Source organism: Aquarana catesbeiana, linkage group LG04, assembly GCF_042186555.1.
Source record: "Aquarana catesbeiana isolate 2022-GZ linkage group LG04, ASM4218655v1, whole genome shotgun sequence".
Classification (NCBI taxonomy): Eukaryota; Metazoa; Chordata; class Amphibia; order Anura; family Ranidae; genus Aquarana; species Aquarana catesbeiana.
Window position 1 is genome coordinate 289147867 of NC_133327.1, and position 22566 is coordinate 289170432.

Here is a 22566-nt window from a genome sequence, read left to right on the forward strand (position 1 = left end):
TTGTACTCCTCATCTTTGCAACGTCGTGCAGTTTTGAAGCCATCAGTTCCAAAAACATTTATCTTCTCTCCTCAATCCAGAGTACAGAGTCCCAGTCTTCTTTCACCATGGGCCCTGGCAAATTCTAGACGGGCTTTATTTGTGCATGGGATTTAGGAGAGGCTTCCTTCATGGACGATATGTGCGTGCCATTGTCTGCAGTGTACGCCGTATTGTGTCACGGGAAACAATCCCGTGTTACCTTCCGTGGATGGCCTGAATGTCTTTGTGAGACAGTTGCAGTTCAATCTTTGACTTTTTGGATCACTTTTGTTGCAGTATTCTGACTGATAAGTAAGGCTTTGCTGATCTCCTTGTAACCTTCACCTTTCTTGTGTAAATAAATGATTGTCTTTCTCAGGCCTTGTGACATTTCTCTTCCATGTGGTGCCACTGCTGACTGCATGAAATGGGAAGGGGTTTTCTTTGTTAGCCACTTCAATACTGGGCACCCCCCTCCCCCTCTTTCTTGCCTAGGCCAATTTTCAGCTTTTAGCACCGTCACACTTTGAATGACAATTGTGCAATCATGCAACACATATGACATTTTTTATCTTTTTTTTTTTTTTACCCAAAAAGCTTTCTTTTGGTGGTATTTGATCACCACTGGCATTTTTATTTTTTGCCCTACAAATAAAAAACAGACAATGTAAAAAAAAAAAAAAAAAGTTTTTCTTTTGTTTATAAAATTTTGTAAATAAGTAAGTTTTTCTCCTTCACTGACAGGCACTGATGACGCAGCATTAACCGCTACCCGACCGACTCTCACACATATACTGCGGCAGAAGGGCACATACAGGCAGATTAACGTACCTGTATGTTGCCCTTTAAGAGGCGGCTTGCGGGCGCGCACCTGCCGGGAGCTCCGTGACTGTGATCGCCGGTCCCGCGGACTCGATGTCCGCAGGGATACCCGCGATCGTCTCACGGTGACGAAGAGTGGGGAGATGCTAATGTAAACAAGCATTTCCCCATTCTGCCTAATGACACTCTCACTGATCACAGCTCCCTGTAATTGGGAGTGGTGATCAATGTAGTGTTACACACAGCCCCTCCCCCCACAGTTAGGATCACTCCCTAGGACACACTTAACCCCTACAGCGCCAACTAGTGGTTAACCCCGTCACTGCCAGTCACATTTATACAGTAATCAATGCTTTTTTAATCGCACTAATCGCTGTATAAATGTGAATGGTCCCAAAATCGCGCCAAAATTGTCAGACGTATCCACCATAATGTCGCAGTCACGATAAAAATCACTGATCGCCGCCATTACTAGTAAAAAAAAAAAAAAAAAATCAATAAAAATGCCATAAAACTATCCCCTATTTTGTAGACACTATAACTTTTGCGCAAACCAATCAATAAACGCTTATTGCGATTTTTTTTTTTTTTTTATTTAAAATTTTTTTACCAAAAATATGTAGAAGAATACGTATCGGCCTAAACTGAGGAAAAAAATGTTTTGTAGTAAAAAATAATGCGTTTTTTTTTTTTTTTTTCCAAATTGTCGCTATTTTTTTGTTTATAGCGCAAAAAATAAAAAACGCAGAGGTGATCAAATACTACCAAAAGAAAACTCTATTTGTGGGAAAAAAAGACGACAACTTTGTTTGGGAGCCAAGTTGCACAACCGCGCAATTGTCAGTTAAAGCGACGCAGTGCCAAATCGCAAAAAGTTCTCTGGTCTTTGGCCAGCCAAAGACCAGATCCGGGGTCCGGGGCTTAAGTGGTTAATGGGCACTGATTGCTTATCTCCACTGCAGCTGTCATTTCGCTATAGGCCGGGCGGGATGTGGTTAGGTAACACCCTTTTCTAATCAACTGTCTGCTTTACACCTGTTTAATGAATAATTAGACTCACATGTAGTTGAATTCTTGTTAATTAGGATTTTGTTGTCTAAAATTTTGCTTTGCTCCTAAGAATTTCATTGGGGTGTATTCATTTTTGCATCATGGTCTTGAATGAATTTGTTAGGAAGAATACTTTTTTGTGTGTGCAAATTAACAAATCTTGGTTGCAATCAGTGGTCCGCATTTGTGGGAGTATTTTGTAGTATAGTGTGCCATAGAAAATTTTGTTTTTTAACGTAAAGGTTTTCTGACAAATCTGTTGGGGTGTACTCTTATGCTGAGCACTGTATATCATTGAAAAAAAAAGATAATTTTTACTCATTAATAAGGATTTATTTACTGGTCATTACATGGGAACTTTTATTCCTTGCTTATTGATCAGTAAACGTTTTATGGTTGTTTTACGGCCATGTGAATTCCTGATCCAGGGCATCAGGAATCTGGAGTAAATCTTGGCCTGTTTGCCTTTATAAGTATATGGAAATATTTTCATGTTTTTAATTCATTTACTATATAGAAAGTACATGATCAGACTATAGTTTCTGTGGGTAGGCGAAATGTCCATCTGCATTCTTACTCGCTTAGATCTACCTCCTCACTTGAAAAGTATTCAGGTGTCTAAAGTCCCTTATACCTACACTACCGACTTTGAAGTTGCTTCTTTAATCATAAGGGGTCAATAAAAAAGCAACCTAAGCTTTCTGTAGGTCACCATAAAGCTTTTGATGCAGGCTCGTGGGATTCCTAAACCAAAATGTTCAAAGGCAGTGCTTCTACAAAACAAATGTGAACAAATCAAATGAATAAATAAATCAGTTAAAGCGGGGTTCCACCCAAATTTTGAACAATATCTGTATGTATTCTCTTCCTTGCCTAGATGCTGACATGCCGTTAAAAAAAAATTAAATCGCCGTAATTACCTTTTATTTTTCTATTCTTCTTTGCACTTCCTGGTTCTCCTCCCGTGGGAGTAGGCATGTTTCTAGCCTCTCCCAGACTCCTGGGAGCTAGTCTCAGGCTTCCCAGGATGCCACTGAGCATGTGCGGGAATGAGCGGTGAATGCTGGGAGCACAGCATTCACCACATCCAGGAAATAAATGCTTGTGGGCTTCAAATGCCCACAGTGAAGATGGAAACCGCCTGCAGTGAATAATATAAGTTATTCTTTCCGGTGAAATCTGACACAGGCGAACATATTACACACAATATGTGGGTATGTAATGCTGAGTAGAAAAGTTTGTGAATGAACTCAAAAAAAAAAAAACGATAGATAGGTGGACCCCCGCTTTAAAACAAAAATATCAATGTCCATATGCCAAAAAGAGAAGTTCTAAACCGCGTCAGAAATCCTCCATGTGAAGTAATGGCTTTGCTTGCATGCCCAATGCTTGAACACCAGTGTTGTCTTCCACTTATAGGGAACAAAGTCACTAAAGCAAAAGACCTCCATATTATAGGTATGTTACGTGCAGGGTCATATGGTATCCATACTGAGCCTGTATAGGCATAATACACCTCCCTGGTGTGGGACGTCTTATGTGGCTTCAAGACATCCTCATAATGAGGTTTCTTGAGCCAATGCCTGGATCATACTCCTCCACCATAAACCATCTCATGTGACCATACGTTAAAATTAAGCAAAGATCCACAAAGTAAAATGGTGTTTAATAAATAAAAAAATAACAATTGGTAACCTCAAATTCCCAATAAAAGTACATTTGTGCCACTACACAGTAAATGGCTTGTAGCAAATGTTAGAGCAGTATGTCTCATGATTATGTATAGTTTTAGCGGCTTCCTCACCCTACCTACGCATACATGACATCTGCTTTCCCCATCCAATGTGTTTCATCATTATGATGTCTTCTGGACCCAGCTCTCATTGAATTACCTGTTATTTGCCCTATAGAAAGGTTTCTGCCCAAAACTCCCTTTTATTATTTCCCTACTGCCGCAATAACACTAAAGGGTTGTAAATCCCAAAAGATTCAATATTTACAAAGGCACATGTTGCCCACTATCCCTAATTGTATTTATCTTTGCTTTAGAACCTCTGCCTATTATGATTTCTGGAAATCCAGATGTAAAGGGCAGAAATTGTGGGAGATCATAAAAAGCACCATCAATTCCATCAGAACTAGCCAGACTTCTGATAAATGAAATATTATTTGCAATACTGAATGATAGAGGGGAAGTCTTCAGTAGTGCTTTCAATCCCTAGATAATATATCTTTCAAGGAACCATAGAGTAATATAAAATGACAAAAACAGTCTGGCGCCAGGAAAATGGGACATATGTTGCACTGGGAACCTTGTGAATGTCCAGCAAGAGCCCACAAAGCAGCTGTGTGTTGGTGAGCACACCAGGAGGGGTGTGAATACAAGTAAAACATTCAGGGGCAACCACAATTGGAAGCGCTGATCAGGACAGAATAAATATATATATATATATATATATATATATATATATATATATATATATATATATATATATATATATATATATATATATATTATTCCCTCAGTATGTAACCTATGGGTTTACAGACTGAAAAAAGATATAGAATGGTGGTAGCAAAACAATAAGGAACCATAACGGAGGGAATCTAGATGATACTATTATTCTCTAAACCTTCGTTCAACCCATTAGGAGATAGAAAGGCCAGTTTGTAGATCCAGAATGATTCTCGTTTACATAATGAGAACCTCTCCTTATCAGTCAGGGGACCACCTGGGACGCATTTAATGGCTACAACCTTTAGACAATGTTTGTAGCATGATACGTTTTGAAGTGGCTGGGAACGCTGTGTTCATGAAGTCCCTTTTGTATAAAACGTTGGTGCTCCCCTTCACGTTTCCGTAGGGTTTGCATCGTACAGCCCACATATAACAAGTTACACGGGCATATAAGTACATATATCACATACTCAGTAGAGCCAGTAATAAATTGCTTTGTCATATTACCGACCCTATCAGAAAAGGAGATTTGGCCATGTTGGATAAACTGGCAAGTCAAGCATCCACTTTTCTTACACTGGAAAATACCAGTTCTGTTGTTGAAATAGGACCTAATGTCCATGACTCTCGCCTTTCGAGAATTTTTTAAGTTTGCTCGGGGCAACAATGTTCTTCAGAGTACATGTTTTTTTTAAACGTTCTGTGGCGCTGGTTGTAGAATGGGTCCTAGTTTCGGATCCATATGCAGAATATGCCAATGTTTTTTGATGATACTCTGAATGGATCTATATTTTCTGTCATTCGGTGACCAACCTGATGGTGTTAACATCTGGCTTTTCACGAATCTTGGAAGGTGGTACAGTTTCGAAAAACTTATCGTGAGCCGTTTGCACTAATTCTGCTGGGTATCCCTTTTGAAAAAAGGGATACCCACTGTGAGGGACACACACTGTGATTCATACCCCCCCCCCCCAGGGTTAGTACAGTTTCTTCTTAGCCTTTGAAACTGTCCACTTGGAATGTTGTTTATCCAAGAGGGATGGTGACAACTCGTATGTAAGTACGAGTTGCCACTAGTGGGTTTGCAATAGTTTTTAGTGCAAATGGACCCGCCTTCATGGTATAATACCAAGTCTAGAAACACTAGGTTGGTGGAATCTATCACATGTGTAAAACTGAGACCCAAAGTATTGTCATTACAGTGAGTAACAAATGACTCAAATAACTCAATACTCCCGTTCCAGATGATCAAAATATCATCAATATAAGACCCTAGGAACACTGTCTGGCAAAAGGGTTGTGTCCATATATATCACTCTTCCCAATAGCCCATGACGATATTGGCATATGAGGGGGCAAAGTTTTCTCCCATAACTGTTCCATGTTTCTGAATGTAGAACTTGTCTTGGAACACAAAATAATTCTGCTCCAAGCAAAAACCTGTAGCATCGATCAAAAACTGTGCCTGTCTATAATTCATATTGGAATCTTTGGAAAGAAAATGTTGGAGTGCCTCTAGGCCTACATTGTGTGGAATAGAGGTGTAGAGGGAGACCACATCCAAAGAGCCCCACATGTAGTCTGTCTCCCATTCATAGTTCTGGGGTGTCTCAATCACATGACCTGAAGCCTTGATGTATGATGGTAAACCTGAGACTATGGGTTGTAAAAAAGAAGTCAATATAATGAGATAGTCCAGAGGTAAAGCTATCGGTACTAGCTACGATGGGTCTGCCTGGAGGACATAAGGTGGACTTGTGAATCTTCGGCAGGTGGTAGAAGTAGGGGGTACTGCATATGTGGGGCAGGAGGAACTGTTTCTCCCCTTTACATAATACCCCATCATCTGCAGCTCCCCCTACCAAAGATTTCGGTTCCACTTGGAACCCTGGCAAGGGGTCTCCTTTTAAGCTACTGTAAGTCTTCTGATCGGATAGTAAGCGATAAGCTTCTTTCTCATAATCCGTTCTATCTTGTATAACCAGGCCCCCCCCTCCTTGTCGGCCTGTTTGATAACCAACCAGTTGTTGTTCTTTAGGGGAATTAGAGCTGTGCATTCAGCACTAGACAAGTTTTAGGGACTCGAGGACTTGGTGTTGCACAAGTTTAATAGATCGCTATAGGTAGCCTGATAATAAGTCTCAACATGGGACCTTTACAAGCTGAAGGAAAGAACGTAGACTTGGGTTTGAACCCTGTGTGAGCCACCTCAGGAATACCATAGTTTTCACATGGAATGCTGTCAGGCAACCCATCATCCCGTAGCTCCATGAGTGTTGCCAGAGCATCTTGCTGAATGAGTTCTTCAGCGTAATCAACATTGGTAGCAACTTCTCCTGGTGCTATGGGTCTAGACCTGTCTATTTGATCTTTAGCGTAAAATCTTTTGACAGTTAAGTTTCTAATAAACCTATTTAAATAGGCCAAATTTTAGATTTTTATAGTATCGACCTCAGTAGTTATTGGCCTTCCTTCCTTCCTTCCTTCCTTCCTTTTTTGTTTATTCTTACAAAGTCGCCCTCCTCCTTTACATCTTCTATTTTTCTTTTTTCTTTTACAAGGCTGGTTGGGGACAGTACTAAAAAATGATTAATCATAGTGTTAGAAGCTTGCTCTGAACCAATTATATCCACACTACCACCCTGTAGGGGACGATCCACCGGGTGGAAGCTGCCATGTGGTGCAGCCACTTTTAGAGAAGATGTCAAGATCCCTCGCTAGAGGACTGTACCTAATTATGAGTGGAAATGGAAGGCACCAGATGGTCAGACTCCACATAATCAATTGTTTGGGCAGGGGTATGGGGTATTATGGAAATGTTGGAATATGTGGCACAGAACATGGGCTGTCCTGTATGTGCACTGGAAGATGAATCTATTGGTGGGTCAAACTGATTTTTTTGGGCAAAGTGTATGTGATGCTGAAAGGTGAACCAATGTCCACATCAATGGGATCAACTATTGAAACATGGTGGTAGGCCTTCTCAATGGGCAAGTCAAGGACAAGGTCAACAATGGGAGAAGCAATATTAGGTTAATTGTTGCATAATGGATGGTTCCTGACGGTGGTACTATGTGCCTGCTTAGCAACATTATACTCATGAATGTTTTTGGTTGTATTATTATTGTTCTGCTTATAATTCTGTTTAGAGGGGCCCTGTTTGCGTGTGGCCTTTTATTTTTGTTTGCATTTTACGTGCCTTTAGGCTTTTTGGGAAGTGATGAACTACAAAGGTTGAGTCAAATCCTCAGCCTGACCGGGCTCCTGTCTGGAAATTTTCCAGTCAAAAACATGGTCCAACCTGTAGTCCTCAACATCCCTGTCCAATTTTCCAGTTTTTTTTTTTGTCTATCAATTCATTCTCAAATTTCTGAGTGTTCTTGTTGAACGGTTGTCCATTTTGAAAACAGACAAGAAGAAGAGAATATCAATAATCCCTCTTCCATAGTGGTCTTCATCTGTATAGCGCTATTCAGCTTTTGTTCTTGCTGTGTTAGGATCTTTATCCATTTTGTGGTACAAAATTCGGACGCTAGGTGCCACTCCTTGTGGAGATCAGGATCCAAAAAGCTGCACTGCTTCCTAATCATGAGTCCCCTGGGAGTGATACCTAGCTCCAAATATGATAAATAAAAAAAAAAGGGGGGGGTGCTGACGACAAGACTGAATGCACACTATATGAGTAACAAAATCACCAGGTGAACAAACAAAGGAACTCTAGATTAACATTGATTAAGGTCCCAACAATTGATAAGTTCTAGTCCTTGATCCATTTGGAAATTCCACACCAAGAAATGAGAATGGATTACAACAGTCTCCTGTAGGCTGCCTTGACAACTCCTAGGAAAAGACAATAGAATGACAAAAACAGTAGATCAACTCTGTGGCACAAACTTTCCATCCCCTCCCCTCAACTTGACCTCTACCCCCACCTTTTTCTCACTTTCTACCCCAATACAAAACCTCAGGGAACTATTTATTGCCAACATTGTATGATCTTTCTTTTCTCTTTAACCATAATGACCCTAGCACGCTCAAAATGGGACATAAACAGCATATTTTATTGTGCTATCCCTATATATTTCATTGTAATGGCAGCAGAAATAAAGCATGTAACCTTGCTGGTTATTGCACTTTGCAACATATAACTTGTACTTGTAAAACTGAATAAGAACTTTGAAAATAGGAGAAAAGTAACACAATATTGTTGCAGCTATTTTAATTTTGTCTGCAGCAGAAGGCTCTTTGGCAACAGAATTTTGCTGATTAATAGGACATCCAAATAAAATTCCAATTTCTGTGTGTGGTTATCCTTTTTGTTTGCAACTATGTTTTCTCAAATAATTCCCTTGTGTATTTATTGGTGCAGACACCCTAAATTAATCCTTACAGGATGTTGTGTGTAATGCCGCGTACACACGGCCGGACTTCCTGACTGAAAAAGTCCGATGGGCGCTTTTGGTCTGACATTCCGACCATGTGTATGCCCCATTGGACTTTTTCTGTTGGCATTTCCAACGGACTCAGATATAGAACATGTTCTAAATCTTTCCGTCGGAGATGCCGACGGAGTTTAGCCCGTTGGCAAGTCCGCTCGTGTGTACGCGGCATAAAGGTAGCATTTTCGCTCTATTTTGCATTCATGGCCATTTCTATCTAAATTGAAGCGAAAAACAACATATCAGAGCTCATTGACGTGTATTATTCCTGCTGTTATCATTTATTTGGGTGTTTTTTTTCCTCAGATATTACTCATTGTGCCATAGAAGTAGGATTACAGTGATACTAGACACACCATTCAAATTAACATTATCCCTTTTATTTCTGTATGTGGATGATGGTACTGTAATTATTTTAATAAAAAAAACTAAGTACTTTTTTTCCTAATGGATATACAGCTGTCACATGGCCCAACTTTTTCCGAGCCTGTCTCTAGGGTTCTAGTCCTCTGCTGCTGGTCACATGTTCAAAATAATTAAAAAAAAACAGCTTTTGGGACACAAAGTAAAAATCAAAAAATTGTCATGGAAATATATATTTAAAATTAAATCTTTATTATTTTTGGCAATAGCATGGTGTGGGCGGATGCCTGCCAGTCACAGGCTGTGTTACACCCCTCCAGCCTGTATTTTAAATAACAGGAAGGTGAAGCCTCCATTAATCAAGATATCATTGCCCACCCCCATTGTATTTAGCTGATAAGTGGTCATGGAGGAGGGAGCAGAAAGCAAGCTGTCAATTTCCACTGTGTAAACATCCACATGTATGACTCTGTAGTCACAAGGACTGCTCAGATGTGATGGGGAATAAATGCTCAGGGTAAAAAATTAACTGAAAACTGACCATGGGCAGAGGGGCTGAGCACTGTGCAAAACTGCAATGGGGACTTATACAGGAGGGGTAGACAGAACAGCAGGATGAACCAGTTTTTTTTGCAGAATACAGAAACTCCTACCATAGTGACTGAGTGAGTATGAACAGCATGTAATACACCATTTATTGAAAGTTTTGAATGATGTGGGTTTAATGACACTTTAAGCTTCAAAGAAATGCACACATACAGAATAGCACTTGAAAAACACTTGTGTTCACAGAGCCGTCCAGTATTATAGGCATCATAAAATAAAGTATGAAAAAGATTATTAGACAGTCCATGTTCATCTACTGCAGATTTGTATTTTGTCACAGAGATGCCATTAAATGTGTGAAATATTTTTCAGATATTCCAGAGATACCAGAAAGCATCTCATTTTGTAAAGCACTCCAAGTGGCTGATTTCAGTGGAAATCCACTCACAAGGTAATTTTAACATTTTATTTCTTTTAATGTTGGTCATGCAATATTTTTTAAAAGCATTATATATATATATATATATATATATATATATATATATATATATATATATAATGTGTAAAGTAGTGAGTGTACAGCTTGTATAACCGTGTAAATTTACTATCCCCTCAAAATAACTCAACAGACAGCCAATAACTTGTTCAGATCTGTGCTATAGCCGAATGGTGGCTACAGCGCGGATCTGCTTTGCCGGGACTACGTCTATTGACGTCCTCCCCTTTCAGAGCTGGCCATGCCCCCCTGAAGGTGGTGCTCGCTGTGATCACCCGAGTCAATGAGACTTGGGTGATCACAGATCCGAACCAATAACAGGTGATAACGTGATGTAAACAGAGGATCGGTAATTTTTTTTTTTCTACTAACGCTGACAGCATGAGAAGGAAAACAGGGACATCAGTCCTGAAGAGGAAGATGTGAAGCTGCCTCATATGTGCCCACAAGTACCGCCTGCCAGTGCCACAAATCAGTTCCCACAGTGCCCCCAATCAGTGCCCACAGTAGCAAGTGCCAGCAATCAGTGCCACCTATCAGTGCCCACCAGTGATGCCAATCAGTGCCACCTAGCAGTGCTGCCTATCACTGCCACCCATCAGTGCCCACAAGTGCCACCTCATCAGTACCCATCAGTGCTGCCTTATCAGTGTCTATCAGTGCAGCCTCATCAGCGTACATCAATGAAGGAGAAAAATGACCTGTTTGCGAAATGTATTAACAAAATATAAAACGGTTTTGTCTTTTTTTTGTTTTTTTGAGTCTTTTATTTTTTGTTGAAATTAAAAAAAAAAAAAAAAAAAAACCCAGAGGTGATCAAATACCACCAAAAGAAAGCTCTATTTGTGGGAAGAAATTATAAAAATGTCATTTGGGTACAGTGTTGTATGACCGCGCAATTGTCGTTCAAAGAGTGACAGCAATAAAAGCTGAAAATTGGTCGGGGGGGGGTTAGGTGCCCAGTAAGCAACTGGTTAATGTCTAATGTTAGGGAGTACACCCCTAAGTGAAAATTTCCCAAGTGGGCCCAATTAGCCATTTTCCCTCCCCAGTGTCATGTGACTCATTGATGTTACAAGGTCTCAGGTGTAAATGGGGAACAGGTGTGTTTATATTTGGTTTTATCGCTCTCACTGTCTCATACTGGTCACTGGAAGTTCAACATAGTACCTCATGGCAAAGAACTCTCTGAGGATCTGAAAAAAAGAATTGTTTCTCTACATAAAGATGGCCTAGGCTATAAGAAGATTGCCAAGACCCTGAAACTGAGCTGCAGCACGGTGGCCAAGACCATACAGCGGTTTAACAGGACAGGTTCCACTCAGAACAGGCATCGCCATGGTCGACCAAAGAAGTTGAGTGCACATGCTCGGAGTGATATCCAGAGGTTGTCTTTGGGAAATAGACGTATGAGTGCTGCCAGCATTGCTGCAGAGGTTGAAGGGGTGGGGGGCTCAGCCTGTCAGTGCTCAGACCATATGCCGCACGCTGCATCAAATTGGTCCCAGAAAAAAGCCTCTTCTAAAGATGATGCACAAAAGAGCCCGCAAACAGTTTGCTGAAGACAAGCATACCAAGGAAATTGATTGCTGGAACCATGTCCTGTGGTCTGATGAGACCATGATAAACTTATTTGGTTCAGATGGTGTCAAGCGTGTGTGGCGGCAACCAGGTGAGGAGTACAAAGACAAGTGTGTCTTGTCTACAGTCAAGCATGGTGGTGGGAGTGTCGTGGTCCAGGGCTGCATGAGTGCTGCTGGCACTGGGGAGCTACAGTTCATTGAGGGAACCAGGAATGCCAACATGTACTGTGACATACTGAAGCCGAGCATGATCCCCTCCCGCAGGGCAGTATTCCAACATAATGGCCCCAAACACACCTCCAAGATGACCACTGCCTTGCTAAAGAAGCTGAGGGTAAAGGCGATGAACTGGCAAAGCATGTCTTCAGACCTAAACCTTATTGAGTATCTGTGGGGCATCCTCAAACGGAAGGTGGAGGAGCGCAAGGTCTCTAACATCCACCAGCTCCGTGATGTCGTCATGTAGGAGTGGAAGAGGACTCCAGTGGCAACCTGTGAAGCTCTGGTGAACTCCATGCCCAAGAGGGTTAAGGCAGTGCTGGAAATTAAGGGTGGCCACACAATATTGTCGCTTTGGGCCCAATTTGGACATTTTCACTTAGGGATGTACCCACTCTTGTTGCCAGCGATTTAGACATTAATGGCTGTGTGTTTGAGTTATTTTGAGGGGATAGAAAATTTACAAACTTATCACTTATACAAGCTGTGCACTCACTACTTTACTTACAAAATGTAAGGGTTGTACTCACTTCCTAGAGATACTATGTATGTTTGTGTGTGTATGTGTGTGTGTATAAATATAAATATATACATTTTTCACTCTTTGTTATATTGCAGCCATTTGCTAAAATCATTTAAGTTCATTCTCTGAGCTCTTCAGGCAGTTCCTTTGACCTCATGATTCTCATTTGCTCTGATGTGCACTGTGAGCTGTAAGGTCTTATATAGACAGGTGTGTGGCTTTCCTAATCGAGTCCAATCAGTATAATCAAACACAGCTGGACTCAAATGAAGGTGTAGAACCATCTCAAGGATGATCAGAAGAAATGGACAGCACCTGAGTTAAATATACGAGTGTCACAGCAAAGGGTCTGAATACTTAGGACCATGTGATATTTCAGTTTTTCTTTTTTAATAAATCTGCAAAAATGTCAAAAATTCTGTGTTTTTCTGTCACGAACGTAAATGATTTTAGCAAATGGCTGCAATATGACAGAGTGAAAAATTTAAGGGGGTCTGAATACTTTCCGTCCCCACTAATATATATGTGAATAACAAAAACTTTTCTTTCACTAATGGTTAGCATTTGGCTGAAGCCATTTATTATCAGTCAAGGGTGTTTGCTCTTCTTAAATCCAAATGACCCCGATCAAAAATGTACATACCCTGGTGATTTTGGCCTGATAACATGCACACAAGTTGACACAAAGGGGTTTGAATGGCTATTAAAGATAACCATCCTCACCTGTAAACCGTTTGCTTGTAATTAGTGTGTGTGTGTGTGTGTGTGTATAAAAGGTAAAGCAGTTTCTGGACTCCTGACAGACCCTTGCATATTTCATCCAGTGCTGCACTGACGTTTCTGGATTCTGAGTCATGGGGAAAGCAAAAGAATTGTCAAAGGATCTGCAGGAAAAGGTAGTTGAACTGTATAAGACGGGAAAGGGATATAAAAAGATATCCAAGGAATTGAGAATGCCTATCAGCAGTGTTCAAACTCTAATCAGAAGTGTAAAATGAGAGTTTCTGTTGAAACCAAACCACATTCAGATAGACCAGTGGTGTCCAAACTATGGCCCTCCAGTTGTTAAGGAACTACACTCCCATCATGCCTAGTCATGTCTGTGAATGTCAGAGTTTTACAATGCCTCATGGGAAGTGTAGTTCCGCAACAACTGGAGGGCCGTAGTTTGGACACCCCTGAGATAGACCAACTAAAATTTCAGCCACAACTGCCAGGGAAATTGTTCGGGATGCAAAGAAAAAGCCACAAATAACTTCAGGTGGAATACAGATGCTTTCAAGATGCACAATAAGGAGGCACTTGAAGAAAGATGGGCTGCATGGTCGAATCGCCAGAAGAAAGCCATTACTACTCAAATGCCACAAAGTATCCCGCTTACATTATGCCAAACACCACAGAGACCAGCCTCAAACCTTCTGGCACAAAGTAATTTGGAGTGATGAGACCATAACTGAGCTTTTTGGCCACATCCATAAATGCTAGATTTGCAGAGGAGTCAACAAGGCCTACGATGAAAGGTAACGAGGTGGATCGCTGATGGTTTGGGGATGTGTGAGCTACAAAGGCACAGGAAATTTGGTCAAAATTGATGGCAAGATGAATGCAGTATGTTATCAAAAAATACTGGAGGAACATTGCATTCATCAGCCAGGAAGCTGCGCATGGGATGTACTTGGACATTCCAATATGACAATGATCCAAAACACAAGGCCAAGTCGACCTGTCATTGGCTTACAGCAGAATAAAGTGAAGGTTCTGGAGTGGCCATCTCTGTCTCCTGACCTCAATAGCATTGAGCCACTCTGGGGAGATCTCAAACGTGCCGTTCATGCAAGACAGAGCATGAATTTGCAGGAGCTGGAGGCTTTTTGCCAAGAGGAATGGACAGCTTTACCATCTGAGAAGATAAAGAGCCTCATCCACAAATACCACAAAAGATTTCAAGCTGTCATTGACGTTAAAGGGAGCAATACACGGTATTAAGAACTGGGGTATGTAAGCTTTAGATTAGGGTAATTTAAGTAGTTTTTGTTGCCATTATGGTTTGAAAAGAGTAAACACAGTTGATTGAAAATAAATGGCTTCAGCCAAACACTAACCATGAGTGAAAAAAGTTTTTGTGTTATTCACATTCTCTGAAAAATGGCCAAGAAATCATAAATTCTGCCAGGGTATGTAAACCTATGAGCACCACTGTTTGTGTGTGTCTATCTGTCTATCCTCCTGTGTTATTGTTTTGTAACTGTCTTTTATTATCCTACCTTCTGTTACTTAGCTGAGAGATGGGACTGTGAAGACCAGGGGTGTTGGTAGCAGTACGCTGCATGGTTATGGTGCTCTGAAAATGCATGTGGCATAAAATACTAGAACCAGCAGGTTTGGCATACGCCTTGTGGGACTACTTGTTTTTCATGGTTGTTTCCAGAGCAGGATGACCTGATACTTTTGACAATGCCAAAATTATGAATGGATTTGAATAGACTTAAAGCTAGGGGTTAAGTTTTATGAGCTTTGAGGGTGATGTGTTGAGTAAACAAGAGTTTAGGGATAATTTTTCAGGGCTAGATTAAGGTAAGGTTTCATGTAGAGATTAAATTGGTTGTAAAGGCTCAAGGTTTTTTACCTGTATGCATGACGGTAAAAAACCTTCTGTGTGCAGAAACCCCACCCCAATACTTACCTGAGTCCCATCTCGATACAGCCATGTGCATGAGAGCCTCGGCCCTCCCGGATCTCTTCCTCCTCATTGGCTGAGACAGCAGCAAGAAGCCATTGGCTACCCCTATTGTCCATCACAGCGAGTGGGCCAATGAGGGGAGGGAGCAGGGGCGGGGCCAAACCACACTCTGCATGTGAATGGACACAGAGCAGTGGCTTGGGTGCCCACATAGAAAGCAGCTTACTCGGCAGAAGGGAGGGGCCAGGAGCGCTGGCAACAGACTCAAGAGGAGGACCGGGGCTGCTCTGTGCAAAACCATTACACGGAGTAGGTAAATATAGCATGCTTGTTGTTTAAAAAAAAATCTGCACTTAATATCACTTTAAGGCTTGCTTCACATTTGTGTGGCTGAGTGCTGTGTGTAGAGCAACCTATTCATTTCCATGGGCAGCCCTTTTGCTTAAAATCGGGTTGCACTGAACAGCATGGTTCTGTGGCACCATGTGGTTTGGTGCATGCAAAAATTATCCATGTTCGTGGATTGGGAGGGGGTTGCCATTAGGAATTATTGGCAAGCGTGTCTGCTAAAGAGTGCATTTGTCTGTGTTGGGAATGTGTGCGATTTTGCACACGTTCTCTATTTGCAGTAATGTGAACCTAGCGTGTTTGAAGAAAAGACTTGGGTGGGAAGAAGCATAAGGTGACCCTGTTGCTAAGGTAAAAATCTTAAATGACCAGCATGATGTTTAATTGTTGTGGTGGGTAGTGAGTCAAATTTTCTTCATTTTCTCCAAGAGCTACGGACACTGCTGGTCCCTGACATTTTTACAAGTGTGTTGGACACCTTGCTAGATGCTGTGCCTACCGTCAGGTGCCAAGTCACTACTGTGACTGTGTTCTCTACAGGCGCAAAGTATCCACGTTTTTTTTTTGGCTGTATAGTAAAGAGCTGATGCCTGCATGTTCATGGTGTTACCAGTCACTTGGACAGTCCAAGAGAGGCTTCCTAACTGGGGCAGTGATCAAATCTTTGAGGTTCTAACTCTTCCCTTCTCTGTCCAAAATTTTAAAACATTTTTTGCTAGAGTTCTTTTAAGGGCATGTGGTTTACTTTATTTTCCCTGTAAAGATTTGCATCTCCTGCAGCAAAATGTTGCTAAAACATATTACACATAAAGCATGAAAACATAGTCCCCCCCCCCCCCCCCTTAAGGTCTAACCTAACCTAATTTTCCTTGGCACAGCATACTATAAATATCAGTTGTCAGAGCAATTCCAGAATAAACTGTTAATGGCTCAGTGAGCATTCATATTTCAAAGCTGTGATTACTTGAAAACCTTATCCAATAGCAGCAGTAAAACACTTCTGAATCGTAATGAGAATTTTGTTTTTCAGATTTGAAGCTGATTTTACATTGCTTTTTTTCTCCTTCTTATGCAGGTATCCAACTGGCTGTATTTCTCTTTTAGCTGTTTTATTCTACTTATTGTGATTACTGTGAAGTGTAAAAGAAAAAAAATGTTTATTGTATTTTGTAGATTGCCTGAAAGTTTTCCAGACCTGGAAAGCCTGACATGTCTGTCTATTAACGATATCTCGCTGCAGGCGCTTCCAGAAAACATTGGGAAGTAAGTATGTCAGACAATGTTCATCTTGTTTTCTCTTAGACCATAAATTACTCACATGTCATAAAACAAGTGTTGCTGTGTCATACCTTCACTTGATACAAGAGATGCCAGACTTGGGTAGTGCTGTAAAAATGTATATCTCTAAATAAATTCATGTCATATACACTTAGGTGCTGCTAATGGTTTGTGGCAGACCATATTCATATTGTGGTCATATAAAAAGGCAGTTTATTGCGGAGTGCAGCTCTTACAAATGTAATCTAATCCCATCGCCTCTCATCTTTTACTTACCATTAAGGTTTGTTGCCAAGGGCTTGTGTGCTTGTTTTAATAAAGAAGCTTTAAAGTTTCATGAGCAGAGCGGTGCATGGGGAGCTGTAAAGGTGAACTGAACCATTTTTAGCATACCAGAGAAGAGGGTGCTTACTCATGAAAAGAACAGCTAAGAGCACAGATCGATAGGAAAAGTATTTTTGTATAGTTCCCTAATGGCATATTATCTTACACTGAGCATGCCTAATTATTAATATTATTATTATTATTATACAGGATTTATATAGCGCCAACAGTTAGCGCTTTACAATATAAAAGGGAGACAATACAGTTATAATACAATAAAATACAAGAGGATTAAGAGGGCCCTGCTTAATAATGTATAGAACAATAGTCAGACTGCTTTTATTGGGTATGCTTAAAGTGATTTGTAATTTTTTTATTTTTTTTTTTCTTATATTAAACATATCCTACTTACCTGCTTGGTGCAATGGTTTTGCACAGAGCAGCCCCAATCCTCCTTTTCTGGGGTCCCTGCTCAGCAATTCTGGCTCCACCACCCTCTGCCCCCCCAGCTCTTGGTGCCCCCTAGCAAGCTGCTTGTGCAAATTTGCTCCTGAACCACACTGACACACACAGCACGGCATTGGCCTGTCCCCTACTCTCTCATCACTGACCGTGACTGACAGTGGCAGGAGTCAGTGGCTCCCATTGCTGCCTCGATCTAGAGTGAGGAGAGACTCTAATCTTAGGCACAGCACTGGCTCATGATTGGGCTCAGGTAAGTATAGGGAGGGGGAGTTGGGTGGTACACAGGTTTTTTTTACCTTCATGCAAAGAATGCATGAAAGTAAAAAACATTCTGCCATTAAAACCACCTTTTTATAACTCACCACTAACCCCTAATCTAAGAAATACTAGCTTCTGATCACTGAAATCTACTAGCTGTTCTGTGCATTACATAAACTGCCTTGGGGTCTGTTCACAGCTTTGCACTGCTAGAATGTACAGAAATGTGCATTGGCATCCTGCGTTACTATTCCTCCCAATGCACATGTGCCGCTGCAGAGTGATGCACTACCATGCATTGTGGTGCGCTGCCTTACAAATAAAGCACATGCATCTTTTAAGGTATGATTTGGTGTTGTAGACAGCACATTCAAATGAAGGGGCTGCCTTAATGTGATGCACAATTCAGCACACAAACGTTATAGCAGAGCGACAGTGTGAGCCTAGCCTAAAATTTAACAATTTTGAGAGAATTTTATAGGCTTAAGACCTACGACACATCAGTTTTTTTTTTTTTTTTCAAAATTGTGACCTTTTTTCTTTTATATAGTTAAAAAAAATATATAAAAAAACAATTGGTTAATAAATACCACAAAATGAATAGAAGGGAAAAAAAGGCACAAAATCAGTTTACATACAGTGTTGTAAGACCGAGCAATTGCTTTTTTCACGGCACTGAAAAAATAGTCTGGTGATAATGGTATATTACAGGCTAGTACTCGGCTAGTGGTTAAAGTTGCTTTGGGTCAGGGAAGTGTTACAGCCCCTGTCAGGTTTGTGTGGCCATTTGCATCTCTGCTATGGAAATTTCCCATCACTTCCTCTGTGCCTCATCCATTTATTACAGATTAAAAGATAAATACCTCTTTTCACAAAAAACTGTGAAGGTGAGCTTACTCACTCCCCCTCCCACACCCCTGGGCCACGCTGTACTTCTCCTCTCAGATAATTATGTTCTGCCACTCTAGCTGGTGTATCGGTCCAAGCATCTGAAAAATGCAGTATGCAGCCTGGAGACTGTGAACTTTTATTATGCTCATGATGGTGAGTGGGCATTAGTCAGCACCGGTATATGACCATGCTGAACTATGAGAGTTTCTCTGAGCCCTCTTTGTTCAAGAGTGTGGCTTTCAATTGCAAAGACTGCTATATCAACTATATACAGTATACCACTACACCACTGTGGGCGGCACAGTGGTATAGTGGGTAGCACTCTCACCTAGCAGTAAGAAAGGTCGCTGGTTTGAATCCCAACCACGACACTACCTGCCTGGAGTTTGCATGTTCTCCCTGTGCCTGCCTGGGTTTCCTCCCACACTCCAAAGACATGCTGGTAGGTTAATTGGCTTCTTCCAAAATTGGCCTTAGTATATGAATGTGAGTTGGGGACCTTGGATTGTGGTCTCCTTGAGGGTAGGGACTGATGTGAATGTGTGATGTATGTGTGGAGCACTACGTAAATTTACAGCACTATATGGGTACCTTAAATAAATAATAAAATAGATGAGCATCTTAATGAGACACAATGTACAGGGATAGGGACAATTGTAGACACTCTCAGGTTGAACTGGTGTTTTTATTCAACCTTACTAACTATGTAACTAGCATGGGCAGTGAAATATGATCATCCAAGCAGATAAGTTCAGTGGTGGATGGGGGTGTGAGTTCACCTTTTCATGTTTTTTTTGGCCATATTTCTCTTGTGGGTCATAGAAGTTTGTTTACCTTTGTCCTCCTGTGACCCAGAGTCAGCTGATAGTGGATTACTGCCCAAAGAGCTGCGCCCGGTTCCCAAAGGTTCCAGACAATATTGTCAAGATCCACCCCAATACCCGATTGTCAGCTGGCTCCACCTTTCAGAACATGGCTGAGTGCAGGAGCCAGCTGCGCTCGTCGTCTTCACATCTCGGCTCCAGTGAGTGCTGAAGAAGAAAAGTGGAGAAAGGTGAATCGGTCATTGTGCTGTGCTCGGAACAGACTGTGAACTGTGTGATAGGTGGTCATGTGGTTACTCAGTTCTCAGTAGAGTTATGTTCTTTGTGTGTCTAGTTTTTGGGTACTAGCTGCTTTTTATATCCGACAACTTTGTTTCACACAATCTTGCCATCCATATCATCTAAGCATACTGGCATATTTACCATCTATAAACACTGCTGAAAATAGTAAGGTTGTGCAAACACCACAATCTGTACATAGAAAACAGCCAAATATTATACCAAAGCAACCATAAGGAGTAGAGAGAAAATCTTTTTTTTCTTTTAGTCAGTTCTCCGCTTTCAGACCGCAATCTAACAAATGACAAAAGATCCACTGTTGTAGCTGCAGCTCCTCCTCCTGAAAATTCCTGTGTACAGTTCAGTGCTTTGCCTTTTTTTTTCCCCTAACCCTCTTCAGCCACAGCAACTATTGATTTCCCTGGCAATTCTGAGTGCCCATTAATTCATTATTATCATGGGAAATTTTTCTTAATTGTTTGTTTTTTAATTGTTTTTGTTCAATTGTCACGTGTTTTTATCTTCAGTGCTTCTGGACATCGTAGACTAGGTGTCATTTACTATATTCAAAGGATACACACTTCAGGTTTGAAAGCATTACAAAATCAGAGCTGCTTCTTAGACATTTACAATTTTTTTTAATAAGGATTAAGGGAACTCTGTACTGAAATAAACAAGGAGTCTGTCTTTTGACCTTCACTCTCAGATTTTCAGTTTCCTGGTTGTCTCAGTATGTTCTGTTCCAAAACAAGTATGTAGCTAGCAAGGCCAGAGTGAAGCTGGAACTCCTGATTGCCACACTTGTTTTCACTAAAAGCATTGAAACGTTTAGATCAACATTACCACCGAGCAATTAACCTTTTCAGAAGAAGACTTCGGTGATGGCAACCTATGTATTTTCTCAACCTATATATATATTTTTTTTTTAAATGTCCCTTCAAAATGATATTCAACTCACCATAATGCAGAATCAGTGGAAGCCCCAAGCGTGTAACCTACCATCAGGTGCCCCCCCAGCAGAGTCCGTCCTTGCATCAGGTGCCTCCCCAGCAGAGTCCGTCCTTGCATCAGGTGCCTCCCCAGCAGAGTCCGTCCTTGCATCAGGTGCCTCCCCAGCAGAGTCCGTCCTTGCATCAGGTGCCTCCCCAGCAGAGTCCGTCCTTGCATCAGGTGCCTCCCCAGCAGAGTCCGTCCTTGCATCAGGTGCCTCCCCAGCAGAGTCCGTCCTTGCATCAGGTGCCTCCCCAACAGAGTCCGTCCTTGCATCAGGTGCCCCCAGCAGCAGTGGCGTAGCATGAGTTGTCAGCGCCCAGTGCAAGGCAAGAAATGTGAGCCCCCTAACCTATGGACTTTTAGCACTCCCCGAGTCCCTTCCCTTCCTACAATAGTACTTTCCAGCCTGATTCCTACACACACTAACCTACCTGACATGCACTGACATGCACTGACATGCACTGACATGCACTGACATGCACTGACATGCACTGACATGCACTGACATGCACTGACCTACATGACACACATGACCTACCTGATATGCACTGACCTACCTGGCTGACCTATACTGACCTACCTACCTGACATACACTGACCTACATGACACGTACTAACCTACCTGACCCACACTGACATGCCTGACACATACTAACCTACCTGGCTGACATACCTGACCCACACTGACCTACCTGGCTGACATACACTGACCTACCTGACATGCACTGACCTACCTGGCTGACATACACTGACTTTCATGACATGCCTGACACGTACTAACCTATCTGACATACACTGACCTACCTGGCTGACACGCACTGTCCTACCTGACACGCACTGTCCTACCTGACAAGCGCTGACCTACCTGGCTGACAAGCGCTGACCTACCTGGCTGACAAGCGCTGACCTACCTGGCTGACAAGCGCTGACCTACCTGGCTGACAAGCGCTGACCTACCTGGCTGACAAGCGCTGACCTACCTGGCTGACAAGCGCTGACCTACCTGGCTGACGCACTGACCTACCTGGCTGACGCACTGACCTACCTGGCTGACGCACACTGACCTGCCTGGCTGACATACACTGACCTACATGACATGCCTGACACATACTAACCTACCTGACCTATACTGACCTACCTACCTGACATACACTGACCTACATGACACGTACTAACCTACCTGACCCACACTGACATGCCTGACACACACTAACCTACCTGGCTGACATACCTGACCCACACTGACCTACCTGGCTGACATACCTGACCCACACTGACCTACCTGGCTGACATACCTGACCCACACTGACCTACCTGGCTGACATACACTGACCTATCTGGCTGACACACTGACCTGACCTCTGCTGCATATTGAAAGAAAAAATAAAGAGGCACAATGTTGAGCTGCAATCTGATCCTGCTGTGGAGATAGCACAGAGGAAAGAGATCATAGCCTCTATCACATAAACACACTATAGATCCTGGGATATCCAAACACTCACAGGCTGCATGCAAGGGACACGGGGACTCGGTAGAGAAGAAAGGTGACACACAAGATGATGATGGACTCGGAAAGGCTGCTCAGGTCGATGAGGAACAGGAAAGGGGGGGGCTGTTATCCAGCGTGACTTGAGGGTGAGGGAGAAGGGGGCGTCGCTGCGCTGGCGATCTCCTGGGCATATTACTCTGCCTGCTGTTAGTCAGTG

The 22566-nt window shown here is 42.0% G+C and overlaps 1 protein-coding gene across 1 annotated transcript in view; it reads left to right on the top strand.

The window, feature by feature from the left end:
• Positions 1–22566, top strand: part of LRRC1 (leucine rich repeat containing 1) — a 276773-nt gene that overhangs the window by 150219 nt on the left and 103988 nt on the right. The window contains exons 3-4 of the mRNA XM_073626677.1: positions 10072–10150; positions 16722–16811. Of these exons, the coding sequence (XP_073482778.1) occupies positions 10072–10150; positions 16722–16811 (169 nt within the window). The remainder of the gene's footprint in view (positions 1–10071; positions 10151–16721; positions 16812–22566) is intronic.